The sequence below is a fragment of the Melozone crissalis genome, unplaced genomic scaffold, assembly GCF_028551555.1.
Source record: "Melozone crissalis strain CALT ecotype California unplaced genomic scaffold, PUWL_Pcris_2 ptg000061l_1, whole genome shotgun sequence".
NCBI classification, from domain to species: domain Eukaryota; kingdom Metazoa; phylum Chordata; class Aves; order Passeriformes; family Passerellidae; genus Melozone; species Melozone crissalis.
Genome location: NW_026535839.1, coordinates 14,263,984 through 14,290,045, shown reverse-complemented (window position 1 = coordinate 14,290,045; position 26,062 = coordinate 14,263,984). Strand labels below are relative to the sequence as shown.

Here is a 26,062-nt window from a genome sequence, read left to right as displayed (position 1 = left end):
TTGCAATATACTGAGTTCTGCAGGCTCTGCAGAAGTTGCTAGGAATGCATTCCTTCTCCCCACGTTGTAGTAAATGCTGAATTAGTTTATTTACCTCTCTGTTTTCAATTGGTTGCTCCTATGCCAGTTATTTATGGGTGGGAAAAGATGAGGAAATGAGAATATATAAAATAGATCATAATCAGTTATTTAGTGCATTTTTAATTTTCAGCACAGATACACTGCTACAGGAAAAATAATATTAATTCTAAAAGATGAGAAAACACATTGATAATATCTATTTCTAAGCTTTTTTTTCTTGCAGTCACAAAATGTGTGTTTTATACTTACAACATTATCTGAATTTTTTCCCATGTTTATCTTCAAAGAAGGTCTGAGCATTTATTCTGTCAAAATAAATTTGCTAAATGCCCCAGAGAATATAATATCTTTAGTTGTAAAACAGTCATAAATGTTAAAATTTACAACAATCTGAACCATCAAAGAACATTAACAAATGAAACCAAATTTCAACCTTTCAGACCCACTGTGTATTTTATGCAGATATATTTTAACATATAATGCGGTATGTAGAAAATATTCAATGATTCTTGCAAAAATAAATCCAATTATCTGTTTGAACAGTTTGCCAGAGTACCAAATAATGTGTTTCTCCTTTATCTTACTGAAGATAGTGATTTTCTTGTGATTTTTTTGATAATCGGTGTTTTCATTCCTGTACTTTTCTCTGCACACACAGCCTGTCTGTGGAATTCTAAATTTTGTCTATAACTCGGGGCAGAGCCATGCTTAAAAAACAAACTAAGAATATTTTCTTTAGAAACACTTTGGTTTCTGGATTGCACGTTTCATTCACCTTGAGCGCCTCAAAAAAACATGACTTCAAGGAGCTTGGTGATTCAGTGGCTCTTCAGTAGAAAGAAAGGAATTTTTGTGCAGTTATCCTTCAAAACGCAGAGCACACCGTGACCCGTGTGACTTATTTCTTCTCACCAACAAGTTGTTTTCATTACTATCCTCATTTTCTTGTTTTGCGTTATAAATATCTTCCTGTACCAGCTAACAGCACAGACGCAGAGATGAAAACAAGGCTGAAATTTGTGCCCAAGTTGAGAACTTGGCGAGGTGCAGGGAGCTGGGAACTCCATCTGCAGCTGGGAGCAGCGCGGGGCGCGGAACGCGGCCGCCAACGCCTTCGCGCTCTCGGTCGCCTCTGTGCTTGGGAGCCTCTGTGTCCCCATGGCACAAAGAGTGCCGCTGGTTTTATGGCCTCACCTACCTAAACCCTAAAGCAGGTGCTGAGTACTACTGCTGATGCTGAGTTTTGGGTGAAAAGATGCAAAAATGTTGAGTATAAAGCGCGTTGGTGCCTTCTCTTGATTGACTTTGCCTGTGCGGCAAGTTGAAAATAATGTCTGAGAAATGACCTGCAGAACTGATGGACTTAAACGTCCTTAAACATCTTACGTACATCTGGTAGTTCTGTGTTGGGGCTGGCTTTTTCATTCTTGTCTCAGATTTTCTGAGCAGATTCTCATGAAGGGTTTTGTTTCTATCTGTTCATAAAATAGGAAAATTTTCTTATTGACATAACTCCTGTATCCCCCTTTGTATAAAACGATAAAACATATTTCAATGGGTTTGGTCTTGCATTCCAAGATGCAGAAAAGTGTATGCAACAGCTGGAACAGCGATAAAATGGAAAATGGGCATGTGTCCCTAAATGAGTGGCAAAAGGTATTAACTGTCTTATGACTTGTTAGAATAGAAGTGCACAGAAATGTTGAAGAAAAATGGTGGGAAACCTTTGCTAATTAAAGATTTTTTAGTAGGGGAAGGTCTCTGCTCTGCTTAATTTTTACTTACGTCCTGTGGCAATGTCTGGCAATAACAGTATTATTGAGAAATGTCTTTTACTGTAGCTGTAAGTATGATTAAAGGTTATTAAAAAAAACCTCAAGACCAAACCAAAAACCCAGTGTAGTCTTCAAAATGATCAGACAGTATTCCTTGTGCTATGGCAATGTGCTGTTCATATACTTTGCAGGTTAGAAATTAGTCCGTCGTTTTATTTCCAGATGCCCAAAATTATTAAGGATATGAAACAAAACATGTCTAGGGTTCAGAATTTCACCTCCAGTCTCTTGGGACACATGAATAAAAGAAATTGATTTCAAAATGGTTCAACAAGCTCAGACTGGATAAACTGGTAATATTGAGTGCCTGAGCATACTATTGTCACTAAACTGGGAGGGCTGAAGCATTTTTCTCAGTAAGAGACAGAACTCAGTTTAGCAAAAAGCCCATTAATTTATTTGTCATTGTTTTGTCTCTCTGGGATAACGGGAAAACTGTGTGGTGGCATGGGAGTTATACTGTGTGGACAGCCCAGAAAGAATTACAAGTCACTGTTGACAACTTAGGTGGAGTGTTTCCTTTTTTTATTATATTGTAAAAGCTGTTTTTCTCCTGCTTTATAATGATAGCCAGAGGGTCCAGAGCTTGAACACATTCTGTTTGTTGCATAAGATTTTATCATGGCAAGAGCTAATCCTAGGAGGTCTGCGGGTAGTATTCTGTTAAAGAAGGCAAATGGGTTCTTGCTGCACAGAGCTAGTACAGAAAGATTTGGGGGTTTGTTTCTTGTTAGCCAAATTCATTGTAGGTCTTTCATATCATATGGCTGAGTTTAAAATCCTGCCTCCTGAGTTTCACCTGCTTTTGGAATGAATGAGCACTGACTGCCCTTGAGCCCGTAGCCGCACGCGCTCAGGGATCCAACAGTCCACTTTGGGTCCCTTAGTGTGAAAAACTGTGCCAATCCATCCACAAGTAATGATGAAAAGTGCAAGTATAGTCATCTAAATATTTGTGACCTCAGTTCCAAATGAGCCCTAAATGTATTATATTAAAAAGATAATTTCTTCTGATTGCAAAATGTAATGAAGGTAAATAAACCTGCACCACCTTTCCTTTCCTAATATCTTAAAGCAATGCGAGAAATTTAAATCCTTCTGTTGTGAATGCAGAACCTTTTCTCTCCAGATATTTCTGCCACACTCTTCTTCCTGCTCCATGGCAAACCCACAAAGCCACAGAGCTGTAAGGGCTGTGCCGATGTTTTTGAGCTCCAGTTCAGCCCCGAGCCGCGTTGGGTGGGACACAGCCGGTCTGTCACACCAGTCTGGCCTGCAGCCCCAGCTCTGTGCATTGTCTGCCACATCCAGGCTTTGCAAGCATTTGACCAGTGGGTAAAAACTGGGATTATTCCTGCCATCCTTATTTGGAGTCAATATATTCCTGTTATAAACGATTCTTTGATAAAAGGTTTAGTCTGTGCAATTTCTAATAGAGATGTCATGTGATTGTGATTATAATGCGCACTGCCTTTTGTCATGGCAAACTTTTAAGAACTTTTCTGAACATTAATCAATATTTTGTGCCACAGCCAGGGTTTAATTGTTCCTAGGGTTGCCTCTGTATGCTGAACACTCAGTTATATAGTCAGTTTTACTTATTTGCAAAATGCTATTCTGAACATGTCTTAACTAGATAGAAGATTTTTATTTGCTTTCACAACCTGGAGAGACAGGGAGCGAAAGTCATGACATAATTCTAAATATATGAGATGTCACTGCCTAATGAAAGCCTGAAAATGCCACACAAATGTGATTTCCTCCTCTATTTTGCTGCAAATTGCGATCGGTGGAGGCAATCAGGATCAAATTTGAACTCTGTAAATCACGTTCCTATAACTGATACCAAAATGCCAAAATACAATAATGAAAATCAGAATTCTTTGTCAAATGATGTGCATAACAAGTTTACTTATACTTGAGTACAGTGAAATTTAAATTACTGCAGGTTTTGATTTATGTTTTTTGTGGTTTGGGTTTTGGGGTTTTTAAGTTTTGGTTTTTTGTTGTTGGTGTCTTTGGGGTTGGTTTTTACCTGAGGGTGTGTATTAGCTCAAATGTATGCAAATTAATAAAAGCAATTTAAAATCTTTACTTATTTCATCAGTCAACATGGAAAAATGATACGTGTAATAAAAAGTAATGGAAGGGAGTAACCATTGGCAGTTAATTGAAGTATGCACCTGCTTGGTGAAATTAGGTGAAAAACAAGGAGTTTGGCATTTCTAGGAGTATCCACAGTTTTCTATGTTAAGCTTGTCTCACAGACAATAAAGTTATGCCAGAGGAAGTCAACAGTTGGTTTGGCAATAGAGAAATTGTGTGCCCAGAGTACAGAGGTATCAGTAGACAGATGAGAATTTCCCCTTCCCTTCACTCTGTTATTTGTTAGGCTGTCCCTTTAGATTCCTCTCTTCCCATTTTCCCTGCCTCCTGTATCCCTGTCTGCAAGGGAAGGAGAGAGGCTCCCAGAGAACCTGGCTGTGGTTACCACAAGGTTTCAGTTACATAAATAGTCAGAGATAAGATTAACTGCAGAAATGCCTTTTTTGGGTGAACTTTTAGAAAGTGGAGTGCCCCCTCCCAGTGCACCCCAGGGGAAGGAGATGCACAATCAGCCTGATGAGTTGATGGAGGGACGATGGGCTGCATACGTGGTTGCTTGATAAGAAATGTTTTTATTTGCTGATGCATGTCCGTGGGAGATCTGGTGTCCCTGCTCAAGATGGGGAAATGAAATCTGAGATAACCCCTGTTGTACAGCAGATTACAAATGGGAGGATGGAAGTACGGCATGGTGAAAGGAACACTGTCCAGATGGCACCATGATGACAGGCTTTATATCAAACACCAGCCAAGACAAAATCAGAGTGGCTAAGAGAGGGTCTCTGAAAATCACTGATGCCTGTTACAGATGTAATATAACTCTCTCTTTATGGGGAGAATATATTTGCATAAATTCATTGATCAATGATTTTGCTAATCCTGCTGTATTTCAGGCATGTCCTTGCAAATTGATGAACATTTCTATCAGCCCTTGGTCCGGATGCCTAATTATGTTACATATTTAGAAAGATGGATTTTCCCCTTCCTGGAGCATATGTAGTAGTTGAATGCTGTGCTCATTCTCCTTCCCTGCCCCATTAGGTTGGAGGGTTTTTTCCCTTTAAGAATAGCCTGGAGCCATGCAGGCTGCAGAACTTAGCAAGATAAGAGCAGTGGCAGGTTAGAATTATTAGTTTCATGAATCACTGACCAGTATGCTTTTTGAGGGAGCCCAGTTTTATGGGTTGTGTCGTTTAAACCTGGTGCTGCAGTCACTGCTTCGAGAGATTCCAAAGGCAAAACCCCAGGAGATACAGAGATTTCTGGCACACCTTCTCTCCCATGATATTAATTGTTTCATTTGCATGCTCTGCTCATCTTGTGACCTGCCCTCCCTCCCCTTTGACTAATACAGTTTCTTCGTCAGTAATACAAAAGATGTAGAACAAGCATTTTGACTGTTGAAAGTCAAATGAATGTGAACGACTCAATCCAGAGGACACTCAGCTGTGTGTTTCATGCTGATGTGCAGCTCAACACCTTAACCAAGAGCTGAGCTGAAGGCTAGGATGGAATAAAACTCCTTGCTGATAAAGTTGAGTCGATGACACGCTTCTGAGGGAACTTGACGAGCTGAAGGTGGATGAGCAGTCATTTTATGCTGAACTCTGCAGTTCATTGTTTCTATGACTCCCCAAGGCAGCAGGATGACGATGCTCCAGGAGCTGGATGTGGTTCTGTTGGCACCACTGCAGCCTCTGTGGCTGGGGAGAGGCTGCATGTGTGTGCACCACAGGTTCCTGTGATATCACTGTCAGATATCCTGGGATGTCCTCAGCCCTCCTGCGACACCGGGGTCCGGAGCTGGAGATGTGTGTGGGAACTCCTGCTTCCTCCGGGCTCAGTCACAACAGCAAAAAATGATCAATGCAAAAACATTTCAAAACACATAACTGTTTCCCTTCTTTTTTTCCTGTGTGCAGCTAAAGGCATTGTTTGTGACCAGTAGGGGGGTAGATGGTTTGTCTTTCTCAGAGGTTGCTTTTGTCCCTCTGCTGTGCTAAGTACAACAGAGACAAAGGCTCTGAGCTGTGGCCAGTCTTTGTTCAAGGGAGGACTCAGAAGCCTGGAAAGAGAGAGTAAAACTGTTATGGTAGCTCTGAATACAAGGATTGTTGAGCTCCCAGTTGAAGCAAGATGTCAGATATTTTACCTTAAACTGTAGCTGCAGAGACCAGGGTACTATGCATTACATATTACTGGCATTACCCAATATTTTTAGCTAGGACAATAGTATGCTCCTGTAAATTAGAAATCTAATCAGTAATCTGTAGACAGCTTGGAATTTCTTGGAAGTGAAGTAGATAACTATATCTGCACTGGAAAAAAATGCATTGGTAAAACCTGCTTTTGATCTAAAGATCAAATAGTGTCTTTTTTCTTGCTGTTCAAAAAGTTATGCATGTAATGTAGGTACATATCTGTGTATATGTGATGATGAGAGCATGTTAAAGTTAAGGTTAAATCAAGAAAAATATTTTTTAAAACTTAAAAGGTAGAAATAAGATAAATGTAAGTTAGATTTTATTTATGTAGCTTATCTAGTCCTGGGCTTAGGAATAAAGAAAATTTAAGAGCTGCTTCTAGGACAGAAGTAAAAAGTAATGTCAAAGTCATAGGAAGACAAATAATCACTATTTCTATGTTTATTAAGTTATCATAAATGAAGCCATTTCTTGTTAACTGGTTCAATATCTTTGAAGCAGCATTACATTTCTTTATGTTTAGAAAGTGTCCATTACATTTCTATTTTGGGGTGAATAATCTGAATGCATTGGATTTAATCTTTACAAGCGATGGATGGCCATGCTTGGGACATCTGCACATCCTTAGAAACAAATCTGAAAATGCTGTAAGACCATCCAGAAACCTTTGTTATGATGTACCATGTTGCTGGAGTGTTTTAGAGAAAATAGCTTGGCCAGTTGAAAAAGCATCAATGGCTACATAAAGCTATTGATGGAAATGACGTTCAGTTGTGCCGTTGACTTTTTAAAATTATCCCCCCTGTCTTCTTGGTGCTGGGTGGGGTGAGGCTTCTTGGTCTGAAAGCAAGACTGTCACTTGGAGTGGGCTTTATTTGAGGGTTAAGAGGAGAGAATGCATGGAAGCCGGGCTGATGGCTGTGCTGGAGGGGTGAAGCAGCACAGAGTAGGCAAGGTCTCCGTTGGGTTGTGTCTGGGAGCAGCAGGGCTTTGCTGGAGAAGGAGTGTGGGGCAGGAGCCTGGTTTTGGCCCCCGTTGCAGGACATGGATGGATGGATGGATGGATGGATGGATGGATTGCCGCAATGCAGCACCGCTGCGACGCCGCCTTGGAGACCGCCAGGAGCCCCCGCTGGTGCAGGAGGCGGCTGCGGGCTGGGCGGGCTCTGGGGAGGGGGAGCCCACCCCGCAGCACCCACGCTTCCTACTGGCTCCTTGGGCAATTCCAGTGGTGTCTTAAAAGGGTTGGGTCCATCTCGTCCGTGAGACATCCCGTCTGCCCGTCCGCGGGAAGGGCGTTAGGAGCCAGGTGAGCCGCTGCAGCCGAAACAGACCCTCCACCATGGCAGGTATATCTTATTTTGGATGCATGCAGAGAAATGGTCGTGTATGGAGAACAATAGACTCCTTTTATTTAGCTACAGCTTGCGCTTGTAGAATATTCCTGAATAGATCATGGTTGCGTCGAATTTTTTTCTGTGTATATTTTATTTTGTGCTTTTTCTCTGTGGACTGGAGGCTAATGAAACACTGTGAGTATTTGCTATTCAGATTCTGATGGTTTCTTACCTGTATTGCATGGATATAAGCAGATATTGCTGCTTCTCATGGGTAGGTGGAGTTTGGGAGAAATGTAAAAATTGGAAAGATAGGCATTTTTAAACATATTGACCTTTTTCTTGTGTGGTACACACAAGCACTGTCTAATGCCTAATTAAAATAAAATCCTGATGGAAAGCAGATCCCTTTCCAGCTTTACCAAGAAACGTAATTGCCCTTGTCTAGAAATTACATGTAGTCTTTGTTCTTCCAAAGCATTTCTTTCCTCTAAAAATGTGTAACTTTTCCTTAACAACTGCCCATACATGCAAGTTTAAATTCACAGAATGTGTGTATCACACATTCCCTATTTTGTTCATGTGGATTTATGCTAGCCTATATTTTAGCCTTAATTTCCAGCATGGATGAGTTGCAAATAGGTGCATGACATACCATTAGAATATAAAATTATTCCTCAAATACCTTCTCAGTCTCTTGCACCTTGGGGAGACAATTTCGGCAGTTAAGGTGAAATGTTCTCTCTTCAAAAGATTTTCTTGTTTTCATTCCTCTGCTGTCCAAAGCCAGGGAATGCCTTTGCGGTTCTTTGCCGCACCATGGCCATTGTCCTCTCGCTGGAGCTATGGAAGATCTCTTCCTGCTGCTCTCTCCCAGTGGGAATGCCAATGGCCTTGGGAGCTGCGGGGCAGCTGAGGCAGTGAGATCAGAGTGGGCTCTGGCCAGAGCAATAAGGGGCGTTATTTTGTCTGCAGGACCCGCTGGTTCTGCTGTTGGGAGAAAATTGCACCCAGGGATTCTGGCAGTCCCTGCTCTGTGGATTCCCATCGCATTCTCTTACAAGGTGTTGGTGGAACCTTTTACATTTGGCTGAGCTGCCTCAGTGCCGTGTCACTGTGGGGCTGGTGGCTCGTCCCTCTTTGTTCCCAGAGGGCAGCACGAGCCCCGCAGCCCCGCAGGCGCTGCCGCATTGCGGCACTGAGGTGTTCATGGGCTGCCACCATCCCAAGGAGACTGAGCATGGCCACAGACCGCCCACAGTGGGTGCAGAACAACATTTTTATCATTTTCCCTACCTCAGAAAAGGCAACTAGTTTCTGTCTGCCACTCGGAATGGCTTTTCTGCTGGTGGTGTGTTACTCGGAGGAGCATGGAAGTGATGTTCTTTGTAGGGGAAGGCTGTAAGAATAGAGAATATTATAGAATTTTTTTACCATAAAGCTGTAGCAATAAGCCTGCAGTGTACTCAGGACAGGACAAATTAAAAAACGGCTTTGAAGAATGATACTGTTCCTTTCTGATCCAATGCTAATCAATTTCTGTAGAATGCCTTTTGGTGAAGTCCTGTAAAGAAATAGTAACACTCGGCTGACTGAATGCTGAAACATTTTACCTTGGAAATCTCCATCATTAAAAGCCATCAGCCTGAACAAATGATCAAAGTTGCTTGCTCCTTTCAAATTTTGGAGTTGAACTGTGTTAGTTTGAATTGGATTGTGTTCACAAAGCTGTTTCAGCTTTAGAAAGGACTAATCTGAAAGAACTCTTTAGGCAGGGACCTGAGAAACTGCTTTATTTTGCTGAGGAGCTGATGCAACAAATATAAGGTTTGTATAATTTGACTTCATGTTGTTGATTCTTTTTCATCTTTTCCATAAATTCACTCTGGTAGGCTTTCAGACCTCTGCATGCATTGAGAACCCAATCCTGTTTCCATTGATTTTGTCAGGAGCAGCACAGAATCCATAAACCACAGTTCCTGACATGAATGCAGTTGGGGGACACCAAGAGCCATACTTGGTATCTCTGTATAGCCTAAAAAAACCCCAAAACCAACTCTACTTAACAATGAATTGATATTAAAGTGAAATAATTGTATTGTAAGATTATTGTATTAATTCATTGAACAGGAGCTTTTCAAATGAATCTACAAAACAAAATTTAGGGGAATTTAATGGGAATGCAATTATATTTTTGATTTTGGTGGCTCCTGTGAAAATCTGTGCCTAAATAAATGGATTGCAGGGACTAGATTCACTCCCTGCTGAAATCAGCAATGGGATTTGCTGTGACTTAGCAGACATTGGTCTGGGTATTATGACAATTGGAGTTGTTCCCAGTGGTTTTAGGCAATAATATCAGCCCTGAAATTTGGTACCATAGAGAAACATCAAAGCCACCCTAATGATGCAAAAGATTTACTCAGTGTTCACATAAATACTTTTATTTCTTTTAGTCCAAATCAAAATTGTGGATGTAATTGGGACTTAGAGCCACAGCAGGAATTCCCAATACAGTGTACTGAAAATTGTGTATCCTTTGGGCAAAGACCTGAGAAAATTTCTTGATTCAAAAATAAAAAGAAAAGCCAATGTTTCATTTGCAGTTTTTGAGTTTAGAAGAAAAACTCGTTGGAGAATCCTTCATTCAAAAATAAAGCAGTGGCAGAATAATTTCAGCCTGCATTCTCTTGTCTTTGCACCACTGCTTTTATATTTTAATTCAGGCTGAATGGAATTTGTATTTTCTGCCTAGAATTAAAGTGCCATGTAAGAGATTGAAAAGCTGATTGAAACTTCTCTAAAAAGCTTTTTCAACTCTCACTAGGCATAGATGTTAGAAAGAATTGGGAGATGCAACTGGTATATGTATTTTGTACAGCTGATAGAGGTGATTTCATTGTGTGGGAAAATAGCAATGTCTTTCAGTGCACAGAAAGAGCAACTTCCTCTAGGGGAAGCAGTAAGACATTTCATGTCAGACCACTTGAATGACATTCTTGATTTACCATTTAAAAAAGTACACAATTAAATTTGTACCCACTTTCTCTGTATAAACTTTATTATGTTTTATTTTACTTTACCTGTTCTCTGCTTTATCTTGTTCTGGAATATTTTATTTATTTGGGTGTTGGTGGATGTAAGTAATTTCAGGCATAATTATATCTATGTGCATATCTAAAAATATCTATACATGATCTATAATGATCTATAATTTATCTATAAATTCATGGCTAAAGGTAACACCAGAAAGGTTTGGCAATATGTTACCAAAATCCTTAATTTTGCTCATGCTTGGTTTTTTTTGGCCTTTTGTCCATTTCTCGCTGACTCCCAATCTCTTTAGCTGGGTAACTTGCCCAACATTTTCTTGCTGCAAGTTCTCTTTTTTCCCTGTCCCCTGTTCTTAACCTCAGCTCCTGAGCTTGCCCATCCCAGAGACTCCAGCCAAGGCACCGCCAGACTCCAGGGAGAATTAATGCTGTAATTACAGGACTTAAGTTAATATGCCCTAAAGTTATCACTGTGGGCAAGTGTGAGCATCCTGGTTCTTGCCAGGTGACAAAACAGGCATCTTAAAGAATCTCCTATTGTAATAACTCAATTTTCCTAAACCCTGATGGTTTTGAAAGGAGTCTCACTCCTTCAAGGAGGAAAAAAAAAATCTGCCTTAAACATCTGGCCTTTAGAATAAACTTAAATAGCTAAAATCTGACAGTTATATGCAAATTAAAATTAGCCACAGAATGGGAAGAACCAGGCAATTGCAGCAGTAAACACTGTCGGCAGTTCTGTGTATAATTCTGTGCTAAGTTTATTTACTTTATTTTTTCCATACATTTCTAAAATGAAGATTTTCTTCCCTCTGTATCCCTGAGATGTTCATATTTCTGATGCCAGCTTCCCAAGTTAATGATGCTGGAGCCTCTCACATTGCTGTGATGGGAACATTTGCGAACACATTGTCAAAAGCCTAATACCAGAACAGAAACCACAAATTGGCAACCAGTTATTTTTATTTCAGTGGCTTCTTGGTGTCACCTGGAGACTATTTAGTCCATTATTTGCCTGGGCTAACGTTGTGTTTAAAAATAGCACTTTTCTGGTGCCAACTCATATTAGAGTTGGGTACAAATATTGAGACAAACCCCCAGCTGTTATTGCTTGTGCTGCTAATTTGAGGTGTCAGCTCAGAGCTCTGCTGCTCTGTGGCAGTGAATGAGGCCCCTTGTGAGATCATTATGTTTCCTAACAGTGCTGAGGAACAGATTAATCAGTGCAGCATCGGTTGCTTTCATTATCTGCCCACATGGTAGTTGCGGGCTTTAACTTAAACAGTCTGTGGTGAGATCAAGGAATTGAGTACAAGAGGCACTCGGGGCTCACCACAGCTCACAGGAGATGCAGTTGAGTTTTGGGCATTGCCTAACAAGCAAACCTTGAAAACTGAGGGTGGCTGCACTCACTGCTGAGGGGTGGAGGGCTAAAACCACTTTGTTTTTTCATCAGAGGCCATGAGAAACAGTAAATATTGAATTCAATACAAATTCCTCCTGACCTGTGTGAAAAATAGCTCTGTACAACTATTGGAAATATAGCTCCTTTTTGCCCTGCAATCTGAAAGTTAATTACAAACATTAATTATGGCAGTGTTTGAAACTCAAGTCTTGTGTTTATTACTAAATATAGATTTAGATTTACTAAATATAGATTTAGATTCACTTTTTGTAATTGTTGCTGTTACTTTTGTTGGGTGCTATATCAGGGCTGGAGAGGGTCAGAAGTTGTCACCCATTGTCCCTCCCTGGGGCAGGCCCATCCAATGCCATTCCTGACAGGGATTCATTTACTGTTTTATTTCAGGCTTCCCTCCCAATGGCTGCACACTCTGTAACTGCTCTTTTCTCTATTTTTCCTGTTCTTATTGTAAGAAACATTTTCCCTCTATCTAATGGAAATCCCTCTTTCTGAAATGTAAACCTGTTACTCCTTTGCTTACCCCCTGCCTGTGTGCATACAAGGAACAGAGGGTGTCTTTTTCCTTTGCAGTGACATTTTGTGTAGTTGAATGGAGCTTTAAAAGTAAGTGATGTGAAACTGCTAACACAGAGGTCTAAGGTAATAGCACTGTTAGTGCTAAATTATGCTGCTGGTCAGTTTCCAGATTCATGTTTCATCTCTGCATTTCAGACAGACCCTGAGATCTTCCTTTTATCTGCATAAATACTGATGGTGATGTCTAATCTTGCTCAGGCTCAACTGTTTCACTCCACATGTGCACTGGCAAAAAAGGTTCCTTCACTTTTATTTACCAACACTGCACACACAGACAGCCCCCAAATCTTTGGGGTCTTGGATAAATCATGTTTCTGGCACTGCAAGGGACAGAGTTGTACTGTCTTCTGAGCTCCACTGGCAACTTAGGCAGAACTGTTCAGCTTTTTCTTTTTTTCTCTCCTTTTTTGCCTCACTTCACCCACTTCTGAGTAGATGTAACATTATCAAAAAAACTATTAGCACGAGAGGCTTAATTATGCTTGGAGTTGCCTTGGTTAAGTCAGAATGAATTTCCTGGCCTCATTTAGTGGATGTGTGGTTGCACTGGGGATGGGAGCTGGGAGCCATGGCAGTAATCTGGGCATATGACAGTAATTCACTCCTGGGAGCACTCCCAGCTGCAGACACACCATTTGTAGCTCTCCATTGCATGCACATGGATAATAATCTTGCATTAGGCCCAATTACATGGTGTTATGGGCACACAACAGGGGGATTACACACCCAGCCAGGAGCACCCCGTGACAGAGCAGGGGGGTAATTGGAGGAGACAGAAGGAAATGTTGGTTGTTAGTGCTCCCAGTGCTGCAGGGCCTGGCACAGCTCAGCCCCACCATCCACTCCCCTTGCCTTTGCTGCTCCCTTTCAGTGCCTCACTTTCAAAACCCAGGTTTATGCAGAGGGAGTAACCCAGCACCACCTTTTCACACAGTGTTGAGAGAGTTTTGAGTGGGAAAAGGAGCTGAACATCGTTGTTTAACTTAGAGTGAAGCCCACAGACACATGGAAGCCTGTGCTGCCAAAGAAGGGCTGGAGTTTGTGAGATTCCTGATATAAATCCTGTGTTAGAAACCTGTAAAAAGTCTGCACTGCTCAAACATAAAATCCACTCAAACCCAGCAATAATCCAGTGCATGAGATGGTGCCCTTTCAGATCCCTTCCTTCGTTTATGGGATGTCTCACAGACGAGATGGACCCAACCCTTTTAAGCCGCCACTGGAATTGCCCAGGGAGCCAGTAAATGGATCTGAATATTTCTTTCTAACTGCGAATTTTGCAAATGCTGTGGTGTCCCATGGTCAGCCAAATGTGACACAGAAGCAGCCTGGTGTGGATCAAAACCCTCTAGTAACCATGGGAGATGCTTATTAAGCCTTGGGGAAAAGTGTTTTCCCAATTGGAATTGAGTTTGAATTCAAATGTCTCAGTTTGATTAGCTGTTTTGCTAATCAGCTGCAGATGTGGAATGGGAAGGAAACTAGTCCCTGTTACTGACAAGTAGCAAAGGGCATCTTCAGCATCCAACAGGTTCTCCCCTGCCCCTTCACTTGAATCTGTTCAGGTTGAAACAAGAAGGAAGCATCACTGTGGGTATTGCACTGGACTGATGCACATTCTGAAAATGCATTGAACTTAGAAAAATGGAAATCTGCGTTATTTTTTGGTTCTTCTTTTCCTTTTGTCAATGATCAACTAGGATACCAGAATTTTTTTAATCTGGGCTATAGCAGGTGGTATTGTCATCAGTGTTGTGTGTTAAACAAAAAATAAAAAACCAACCCTCCTATACATTGTCCTGCTTAAGTGTGACTGGAAAACATTAGGACAGTCACTTTTTACTAAGTGTAAGAAGATATTTACTTTACTAAGATATTATATTATAATGCCTTTACTAAGATATTATGTAAGTAATATCTTTACTAAGATATTTCTGTTCTGTTGTATAGCTTTTTCTGTCAGAGGAGATCCTTTTGGTACCAACCCAGATTAGAGCACATGGACATGTTGTCATGAAAGTATCTGATTTCAGATGAAATTTTCATCTGATTTCAGATGAAAAAGCTGACAGGCATTCTGATGTTTATTATATGCTCTTAATTACATTAATTGAATTCTAAGTAATGGAAGCAAAATCTCTGTGTGATCTGTGATATACAGAAATGAGATTGAATATTGACCTGACAGCCTGGGATTTCTGCTCTCTGAATTCATCCAAGGGACCTGAAAGGGTGCTTAGAGATTCTGAGTATTGAAAATAAAATATTTGTACTATTAGTAAGGTTGAAAATTTAAGTAGTTTCCTTTTTTCTCAAGGCTTCTGCCATAAAAGTTGTGTGATTTCTTCTAGAACTAGGAGTATTGTTTTTTTCTGACTCTAATCAGTCCTATGCAGGGTGGAGAAAGGTGTAAAGGAAAATGTGTAAATATTATTGAAAAAAACACACAGACATGACAGTCATTTCTGCAGGCTAGTGATTTTAATATATTTACATTGAGTCTGTGTCAGGGAACTGCAGTGGTGTTCATGAATTTGGAGCAAGTCAGAAGAGAACAAAAATGCAACTGCATGGAAATAAAATTGCACCAGAAGTTTGAGGAAGGAGATAAGTAATTGTTTTCAAATCGTGACAGGATTGCAGACTGAGCACTCTTTCCTTTAGGAAAATTCTGATTAGTGGGGGCTATAAATCAGCTTTCTGTTTCAGAGGGAGGGAGGCAGCTCCACGAGTGCCTGTAGCCGGTCTGGGCGAGTGGCAGAGCAGCGGGCTGGGAGAGCAGCTCCTCTGGGGCTGTAAATTGGAGTCAGTGGGGCTCTGACAGCTCTCAGTGCTGGAGGCTGGGCCACCTCAGAGACTGCTGAGCTCACCTCCTGCATCTCCCAGGTAGTCCTTGGAGGATCCTTAGGGCTGCTGCAGTCTGCTTCTGCTTACCCTGCAGGATGTGACAAGGATCACAGCCCAAGGTGGGAAGTTGGCTGGCATAAATAACATTGTCTGTAACCCCAGTTTCCTGAGTCAGGACTTTGGGTGTGAATAGTTTACAGGGAGAGGACTTCTCAATGAGAGGACAGTGCTTTGTCAAGGGACGTGTTGGGTCTGGAAGAGTGGGAGGTTTAAGGGGCTGGGGACCACTCAGCAGGATATGTGTCCCCTTATGGTGCTGGAGGAATCAGAAGATTCTGGAATTCCTATTTCTCACAGCTTCCTGGTATTTATGAATCTCTTTCTAAGGATTTGAATTTTGGGCGGATCAATCTGAGGCTGGGACCTCGGAGCATCCAGCAGACAACTGGAGCATCATTTACTTTTTCCCTTCATGTACTAAAAATGGTGCTGTATTTTGTGTTCACCCCTGCCAGGGCACATCTCTTAAAAATTCATTTCTGAGAAGGAATGTGCTTGATGAAAAGCCTTGCAGGATGTCTCTAGAGCACATCTCTACCTGAACACGTTCCCACTGCCTGGGAGCTGAGAGCTGTGCAACCAGAGCAGCAGGGTTAAATCCCTGTTTGTATTGTGTGTTCACCCCTGCCAGGACACATCTCTTAAAATCATTTCTGGGAAGGAATGTGCATGATGGAAAGCTTTGCAGGATGTCTCTAGAGCACATCTCTACCTGCACACGTTCCCATGCCAGAGTTCCCCTGCCTGGGAGCTGAAGGGTTCAATCCCTGCAGCTTCAGCTGGGCTCTGGTGCAGGCAGTTCACTGGCAATTAGTGCCCTTTGCAGTGTTTGGCCTCCTCTCTTCTGAAATAATTGCTGTTATCATAGATGTTTTATTGCCTTCATTATGGTTAACATTTAAATATCAATGAAATAGTATTCTACTAAGTTATCTGTGCAGTAGCTGTCTGCTAGAGTTATCCCTGAAATTTGTGTGTAACGAGAATATTAATTCAGTGCTGATTTAGGATTCTTAGAAGGAGGGTTGTATATTTGTCAATGAACTATGGGGAACCTTTGCTTACTTGAAAATAAGCAAGTATTTGAAACCCTTGCAAAACCTGAGCCACTCTCATTTGGTATCTTGTGAGCAGAAATGCTGTGTGATTGGAATAATGCTTAGTCTGTTGAATAGAAATATTTTAAGAACCTGTAAAATATTTTTGAATCATCAAGTCATAACAGGTGACCTTTGTGCATGCAGATGAATTGCACTGAGGGACAGGGATGTGCTCTCTGTGCAGAAGGAAGCTGACTGTCACAGTCTGCTCTGCCTGAATCCAATCCACATCCTTTAGAAATCAATAGAAAAATCTCTCTTGAATTCCTATGGCCCCATTGACTCCTGTAGTGCCATATGTGACTGATTCAGACATCAGCTACGCCTGTGATTTAATGTTTGTGAGCTGACTTCACATGTGGCTTTTATTTATCACTGCATACCTAAAATCTTCCATCCCAGTGCATTACTCATTTTAAAGTAACAAGCCACAAAAGCACAGGGTTGTCTCAGAACTATATTTTTATGTTTACAGGGGGAAAAAAATGGTGATGCAATTATAAATTCCATTTCTGAGCCCTGCTTGAACTTCCCAACATGTAAAGAGCAAACACATACAGATACTGAAGGGTGGGTGTGTTATTCATGCACTCTCAGTGGGTTTGTTCCCTTTCTGAAATTGTTGTTCAGGCCTGTTTTTGGCTCATTGACCACAAAAGACTTTGGTTCCATCTCTGGGTAAATAAGGTAATGGAGCACTAGCACTGTGTGACAGAGAGGTTCATTTTGCCCCAGCAGGGTGTGAGTTGTCCCTGTGACCTCAGCAGGGACTGAGGCAGGGCTTGCAGCCCTAACCCTGCTGCTCAGGGTGCACAGCAGAGCCCTGCAGGCACAGCTGGCACAGGGGCTGGCAGCTCCCATGCTGACTCCCAGCTCTCCTGCTGGAGCTGGCAGTGTTTCCCTCTTCATCTTGCCCTTTACATTTTTAGTAGGCTGCCTTTGAGTCCTTGGGCATGGAGACCCTGAATCCACAAACCCAGTGGTTTGTACACCCAATACTTGGCTGTGTGTTCCTTGTCCAATTTTTAGTATCTCTGAGTTTTCCAGAGGATCTGGAATGAATGCTACATGTGATACTCTAAGTTATCATGTGCTAAGACTGACAGCTCTTATCAGCCTGGTGTGTGAACGTGTGTGACTTGACTGATACAGATCTCTGGCAGCAGACCTCAGATTTCCAAAACTCTGCTTTTACTGACATAACTGCTCACAGATTTGGAAAGGAAGGGTAACTTTGCTCTGTTGGTGCAGTTTGCTGTCATGGGTACGCCAGCCCCCAAGCTGGCTCCAGATTGCCAGTGCATCCATCTGGTGCAGCACTCTGCTGGAAGAGCAGCTCTGGAGACTGCTTGGGTGCTGTCCTGCCAGCATGCAGCACAGCAGCAGCAGCAGAACAAGCTGCCAGTGTCAGAGCTGCTCCCACCCTGCTCCTGAGTGTGCCTGTGCAGGGCCAGGGCGCCCTGCAACCTCCTGGCCTTGCCAATGTGTGTGTGTGTGTCTTCCTGTGTACCCAAAACCCAGCCTTAATAGGGTAAAATCTAATTTGCTGTAATCTGCTGATGTTTTAGATGATGGCTCTGCCAAGGGATTTCTAGGCAGAATTGTAAAAATGGTTTTTGAATTGGCAGATGACCAAGAAAGAGAGTTAACTCCTGGAAGACTTTTCTAGAGCTTTTGATTAAATGTCCTACACAAATAGATGACATTGGAATAGCTGAGTAGTTCAGGGAAGGATGAGGTGCTGTTCCTGCTTCAGCAGGCATGTATTGAGGTATTCTTCAGCACATCCATAAGCACACAAAAGCACTGTCTGCTGCCAAAGTGGCCCTGTGGAATTCTGTGCCCCTTGTGGAAAGCAGAGTTTGCTCCCTGCCCTGCTGCATGTTTCAAACAGGCAGGGGCAGGACTGGCCATGCTGGGACACTGAGTGACACCAGCCCTGTCCATTCTCATTACAAACTGTATTTGCAGATTTGGTGCTCTTGCAGCATGGCAATTATGCCCTGTTGAAGTGCTTTCCATTTCCTGTGCTATCTTGGTAAACTTTATAGCTTCTAATTTGCTGGAGAGTCATTGATATAATTAGGAGCTACACAAATGGGAGCAGCACACTCAGCTGATGGTAATCTCAGTTCATTCTTCCTGAGAAGCTCTAAGGGGGTCCCTCCAGCAGCCGAGATTTTCTCTTTAGGCTCAGCTTGGACAGAGCAGCAGCAATCCTTCTGTGTCTGGATCAGGACATGCTTTATGACACGCTGCTCCACTCCCCATCTATTTTTCCCTGAGGAAGGGGAGGGTTGGGAGCCCATCCATCCTTGTGTTTCTGAGGAGCAATGGGGGCTGTCTGCCCATGGCAGCAGGCTGTGCTAACAAGCCTGGCAGAGCCAACAGCTCTCTTTTGGTCACAGTATTTCCAAATCCTTCAAACTGCCTTAAAATGCTGTGCCCAAGTGTGATGTCCCTCCACTCACATTGTATTTGCTGGGAAATGCCCTGACGAAGGCAGGAATGATGAATCTGACTCCATGTTCTCAGAAGGCAAATTTATTACTTTAAGGTACTATATTATATTAAAAAATACTATACTGACTATACTAAAGAATACAGAAAGGATACTTACACAATGCTAAAAAGATAATAATGAAAACTCGTGACTCTTTCCAGAGTCTCAACACAGCTTGGCCCTGATTGGCCAAAGAGTGAAAACAACTCAAACCAGAATCCAATGAAACAATCACCTGTGGGTAAACAATCTCCAAGCACATTCCACATGAGCACAACACAGGAGAAGCAAATGAGATAAGAATTGTTTTCCTTTTCTCTGAGGCTTCTAAGCTTCCCAGGATTTTTTCACAGGATGTGAATGCCACACACTCAGGCTGCGCCAGGTTTTCAAAGTGGCAGCTGGACAGACAGGTCTGGATCTGTTCCAGTGGTTGATAAAAACTCATTTTCTGTACCCCTCGATACCCAGACATGGCAAACAGTGACCTGCAGCCATCCTGATGCTGCTGTTGGTTGCTTTCCCTGAGCAGCATCTTTCATGGTATGTCACAAATTGTCACAGCTATCAGGGAGTGTGCCTTGCTGCTTGCCAAGAATTTTAACAGGCTGTTTCTGTAAATGGTGTGTTGGTGAAGAGATGCAAATTATTGACCAGCCTATTTTTTTTCTCTCTTTTTTTTTCTCTCCTAACAGTACCCTCAACAACAACAACATCACCCGCATTCCTGTTACCAGCTTCAACCACATGCCAAAGATCAGGACTCTGTGAGTAGGATTTTATATTACAATACAATCCTGATGCTGTAAACCAACTTTTTGGCTATTTTTCATCTGTGATAATCTCATTTATCAGTCCCTCAGGGGCTGGGTGGCTGCAGGGCTGGGGAGCCCAGGTAGGGCTCTGAAGGGGCTGGTGCCCACAGAGCCCTGAGAGCCTCTGTGCTGGATCTGCCCAGCATTAATTAAAAGTCAGTTTTATCAAGACTTTGAATTTGCCCAGAAAATAAACTGGCTTTTTTTTTTTTTTTTCCCATGGGAAAATCCATAATGTGAAATGTGTTCCAAGCTGGAGCATGAGCAAGATCGTAAAATCTGCTCAGATGGATCAAATTATTGAATTTTGTTAAAATCCTGTGTTTAAATCCCATTTATTCTTTTCAAATTCAGAATGTTAATTTTTGAAACAAGGCATTTTTAAAGAAGACGAACAAAGCATCTTTCTAGATACTCTCTGAAACAAAATGTCACTTATTCTGATGGATTTTTTTTTTATAAAGGCTTCTCTTATATCAAATCCATTTGTTTTTGAGCTGCATGCCATTGCACTGGAAAAGCTCTGTTCTTTAATAGATCAAAATACAAAGACTGTGAAATTAGACTAAGCATTGTATAATTTAGCCATAGCCTACCAAAACCATTTCCTTAAGTAAATTATTTCTTTAAATTCCTTTAGGGAATACACAGCTTCAGGAAAAGTCACGTCTAAACAAAGCACCCCTGTTTTTCCTCCAGATTCTCAAACTCATCCAAGATGTATTTAATTCTAGAGGCAAAGAAAGGGAAATAGTAGCTAGCCTGAAAATTTTCTGTGCCACTGAAAAAATACAATACTTCAGGGATGCTATGCATGCATGTGTAAAACCATATTAAATAAATTAACAGAACTGAAGGAAAATGGCTCTTACTTATGTCAATCTCTGTAAGATAACCTCTGACTTAAATTTGCATTCTTCATCAAATGATGACATTATTAGATCTTAATGTAAGTAATTAAATGGAAATGAGATATTTGTCTTTTAGAAGAGAATGGCTAAAGAAGATAAAGGTGTAGAGTTAAGGTTCCTGGAGTTTTGCCTTTTCTTATTCAGAAAATTTGCCTGGCTTTTCCAGATTAGCCACTCTTGTCTGTTAGCAGAGCTCTGTGCCTTCAGTGTCTTCTGCCATTTTCCCTTTAGTTTAATTTCAGAGATGGCTTTGTATATAGCTCCCTGGAGACTTACACTGACTAATCCCCCTCTGCTGTAATTAAGGGGGAAAAAAGAAAAGAAAAAAAAAGGGAAGAAGTCATAAATAGGATTTATAAAGGGAAGCTTTCCTATTGAATTCTGAGAGACACATTTTACAGAACATGAATGCTGCCCCACTCTAAAAGGATTTGCTGGAAATTTAATTTTGGGACTGTGGATAAAAGGGCAACTTAGGCAAACTTGCGTTTGTATTCATTCACCTGATGTTCTGTAAAGTCAGTTTCATCAATATCAAATGACAGGTTCCAGTCTCCACAGACTGACAAATAACACACAGCACCCCTAGCAGGGCAATGTAGGAATTTGTATAAAGATACTCTTTGGGGGAAGATGTTAATATTTTCTCAAGTTTCTTGTTGGAATGTATAGTGAATGATGCTCCTCACAGTTTGGTGACTTCACTGTTTCCTTAAAAAATGCTCATCACTGTGTCCACCTTCTCAAACAGCCTGACACTTAGATGTGCTTTTTTTTTGGAAGTTTTTTTGTAGGAAATGCCTGCTCTGAATGTTCCTTAAGTAGGGATGAGCCCTTTTCCCAGTCAGCTGAGGCCCAGTGCAGTGTGGACAGTGTTTTCCTTTTTGCCTCTTTTACACTCTGGTGAGATCCATTAGCAGGATATTTGGGATGCTCCTGCTGCAGCTAGTGTGCTCTGGTGGTTCTGTGAATAAACAGCTTTTCTTCTTCATGGCTCTCAAAACAATCTGCCTATGGTAGAACAGAGAAGAAAATATAAAAAGTATATTAACCTTCAACATGAGCACTCAGGGGAAAGAAGAAAAAGGGTAAAATGCCAGGAAGTTTTGTAGCATTTGAAGAATTCTTTGCTAAAATCAGCTCTTCTGTGCTAAGATTTTTTAGCTAACTGTCTCTTCTGTTCTTAAGTTTCATCGATTTTTAGCCTTGATTGGAAGTGACAGGAATTAGTTTTTATTGATCTGCTTTCCTTTGCTTGAAACAGCTTTATTTATGATAAAGCATGTTCCTTCTACCTATTTGCCTAATGGTAAGTGTCCTGTTGTCTCTGCATCTGTGAATTACTGCTGAGACAGGTAATTACATTATTTATTTTCATTTTTTTATTTAAGGGTAAACTGAAAATGTGTGAAAACACTTCAGTGTTTTATGTGTTCCCAGGGAATTGGTTTATAATATTTTTGAAGTACCGTGAAAAGTCTTCTTGAGGCTGTGTTTATTAGTATAATTATCAAAAATATATTCTGATAGGCTGCTTTGTTTAGATAGGGTCTCTAAATGATCTCCTCTCCAAGTGGAGTGGCTGTGCCAAAAGACAAGGAGGGCTCTGCTGAGGCAGAGAGCTGGTGGTTTGCACTGCTGAAACAGGATCCCCCAAAACCCAGATAAATCAATTTATTGAGGGGGAAAACCAGCTCACAGAACTGGAGAACTGCCTAACCCTAACCCTTTGTGTGAAATAGTGCTTTTCTCACTGATGCTTGCATGCAGGGGGTGCAGGGAATGGCATGGGATGAGCTCAGTTCCAGAAGGAAGCAGATCCTGAGTATCATTGTTGATTGCTGTGGAGGGAAGGATGAGACTCTGAGGGCTTAAATAAAACAATGACTCTCTCAGGTTACAACAAATTCTGACTTAGGATAATTTCTGGCTAGATCATATTTATGTATTTTTTTTGTTCTGCAACAAAAAGGCAAATTAATGGTTCATAACAGCTGAACATTTTACTAGAAATCTAACTTGCTGCAGCTCCAATTAAATAGCTTCACAATCTCTAGACTCAAGGTTTTCTAGCCATCCTTGTAGAACAATTACATTTTACAGTACTCCCAGGAGATTAGTGCTTTCCATCTCTACAGGATAAACTCCCAGCTCCAGATTTGTGGGGTTTTTTTTCCTTTTCCGTTATTGTGGCTGTCCATCCCAGACATACAAATCTGGAACTGTCAGCCCGGGCGCCACTGCAGGGCTGAGCTGCTGCTGTGCTGCAGGGACAGCTCACAGACAGACTGTTCATTGCTTTGGAGCATGGACAAGGCTAAATCTGGTGCACACCAATTGTGTGCCTGTAATATGAGTGAATAATGCTTTGTCTAACCATTTCTGACAGGATTTTTAATCTGGTTCATGATTTCATTTGGTGCAACACTCCAAATGCATGAGTCATTACAGGAATGAAATAATTCATGTCCTGGACTTTTGTTTTGACCTTAAGTTTGGTGGCTATTTAAATGACCAGATTTGTTCCCTGAACCCATCATCATTTTACAGATGTGATAATGGGTCTGCAAATCCTGGCAGGGAGCTGCCCATGACTGGATCTTTCATAAGCTGAAAAATTCTTTGTAGATCTTTTATACTTGTGTTAAATTACTACAGGAAAAAGAGCATTGATGGACTTGTACAGGCAACACAGAAATTATACCAATAGTCTCTGAAGTTTTATTTTACATGTCATTTCCCAGAATATTCTGAGTTGGAAGGGATCCATAAGAATCATCAAGTACAAGTCTTCAGTGAATGGCCCATACAGGGATCATACAACCCCGGTGTTATTAGCACCATACTCCAACCAGCGGAGCTAATGTGGAGAGGTTCTCCCCAAAGGATGGAGAAGAGGGGACAATCATTCATCATCCTGTTCTTGAGCCTGGTCCTCATGTTTAGACAGGCCATTCTTTGAATTCACTCAGAGATACCACATTGATGCAGCTCTTTCTGATGTGAAATCACAGACAAAGTGATTACGTGGAGCAATCTTAAATTCTGCGTATTTTTGTCTTTAGAATGGCCAGCTGCAGGTGGATCACCATTGAATTGAATTTTTTGAAAACATTACAAATAACAGCACAAACTTATATCAGTCCTTTGTATAATGTTGAGGACAGCCAAGCCCTGACTCGTGTGTAAGTAAGAACCGGGGATGATCCCACTGAGATGGCAGCAGAGAGAGGGGCAGGCTCGCAGTGATGGCTCCCTTTGCGGGTTTTGTTTAGAAAACCCCACTAACTGTGTATTTGCTGTGCGTTTTGTCCAGAAGCCCCCAGTAACTGCATGTTTGGTGTGTTTTGCAGGCGGCTGCACTCCAACTTCCTGCACTGTGACTGCCACCTGGCCTGGCTGTCGGACTGGCTGCGCCAGCGCCGCACCATCGGCCAGTTCACCTTCTGCCTGGCGCCCGTCGGCCTGCGCGGCTTCCTCGTGGCAGAGGTGCAGAAGAAGGACTTTGTCTGCTCTGGTAATGCTGCCAGTCTTCCTTTGTCTCATATCTGTCTCATGTCTCCTTATTTATCTCTGGTTTTATGTTCCCATAAAAAAAAAGCGGCGTGGAAAATGGCTGTGTCGCGTTCGAACGCAAACACGGCGATCCTGTTTGGTTTTGTTGCTGCTAAACTGTATGGGAGGAGATCAAATTGTTGGGTTTTTGCAGCTTTGTGAGAATTATTGGATTCCAGTTAACATTTTGGTTCTCAAATTACTTCTTCTGCTTTAACATTGCCAATGATATCAACATAAGAAATCAATTATGTGTGGATAATTTGGTATTTCTCAAGGGAAGAGCTCTACAGCTGACTGGAATACAAAGGAAAGGAAATAGAAAATGCAAATCTGAGTCTGTTGACAAATGATTGGACTTCAGAACGCGAGGAGCAGATTTTATCCCAGGGACTGAAACAGGGATTCTGAGGGAGCCAATGCACTTTGCTGTTGTACAAGTTTCCACACTGATAAATGGGGCTGATGATACTCACAAATCATGTGTCTGTATGTTGGGCCTATTCATCAAGTCTCTGGAACTGCACTTGGTTCTTGTAGAATTGAAATACATTTTCCTAAAAGGAGGAGAAAAAGAACAAAAGAAAAAAACAACAAAAAGTGGAAAAAGAAATCTCTGAGTTGGGTTGAAAGGAAGGATGTGGTGGAGGAGCAGCATGGCAATGTCTATCCTGTGGAAAAAAAATATACCAGACATTAGTTTGGAGGTGGTTTTGCAGCCTCCGTGGTGACACAGAGGGTTTGTTATGGAGGTGATATAAGTCTAAACATTGATTGTGAGTCTTGTGCTGTTTTATTCCTTATCTCTCACAGCCTGAGAGCCCTAAAACTTTATCCTATGGGTACATGGATTGGCTGATGGAAATACAGTAGAGCTGCTCCTGCCAGAAGTGTTTTGGGAATGTGTTTTTTCTGCCATTTACATGGCATTTACATGGCAGTGACTAAGAGAAATGGTTGCATTTAGAGAAAGAACAAAGGCTTGACCCCACTCAACCATGATTAATTAATGCCCAGCCCAAAGGTGTGTTGAAGTGTTATGGGCACGTGGAAAATGAAGTTGTGCATAGTGCTCATTGAGACATGATATTTCAGAGTGCTGAGCAAATTTTACACTGTAGTGGAGATGATGGGTAGAATATCTGATAAGTTATATCAAAAGTTTAACTAAAGGAAAAGTTTAGAAATGTAACGGTCTTGAGAGAGGAAGGATAAAACAAATGGATAAATGAATGAAGCTATTATCAGAAGCTAATTTTACCAAAGAGGCAACCACAGCTTTTTTTTCCCTTTCCTCTTGTGAAATGAAGTTTCAGATGGAGCATGAGTTCAGCTATTTGGATTTATGATACAGTGAAGTGGAGGAAAATGAGTTGTTTAAGTCAGGAGAAGAGATAATAATTGCTGAATGAGAAATGTAATGTGAACAGAACTCATTTAAATGGGGTTGTCTGTGCAGACTGAGACTTCCAAAAGTGACAAGGTTTTTAACAGTTCCCTGTTGGACCAAGAGGATATAGGCATTCTCTCATGATCTGCCTGCTTTTGTAAAAAATACAAAATCATGAAAATTCAAGGAAAGAAATTTTCAGTGTGACAGTCCATCAGCTGTATCCCTGTAACTCTCATTTGGGAAATGAAATGAAACGTACT

At 41.5% G+C, this 26,062-nt stretch overlaps 1 protein-coding gene across 1 annotated transcript in view; it reads left to right on the top strand.

Moving 5' to 3' along the window:
• The window catches only part of SLIT3 (slit guidance ligand 3), a 483,586-nt gene that overhangs the window by 268,006 nt on the left and 189,518 nt on the right, over positions 1-26,062 (top strand). The window contains exons 7-8 of the mRNA XM_054287925.1: positions 19,824-19,895; positions 24,208-24,371. Of these exons, the coding sequence (XP_054143900.1) occupies positions 19,824-19,895; positions 24,208-24,371 (236 nt within the window). The remainder of the gene's footprint in view (positions 1-19,823; positions 19,896-24,207; positions 24,372-26,062) is intronic.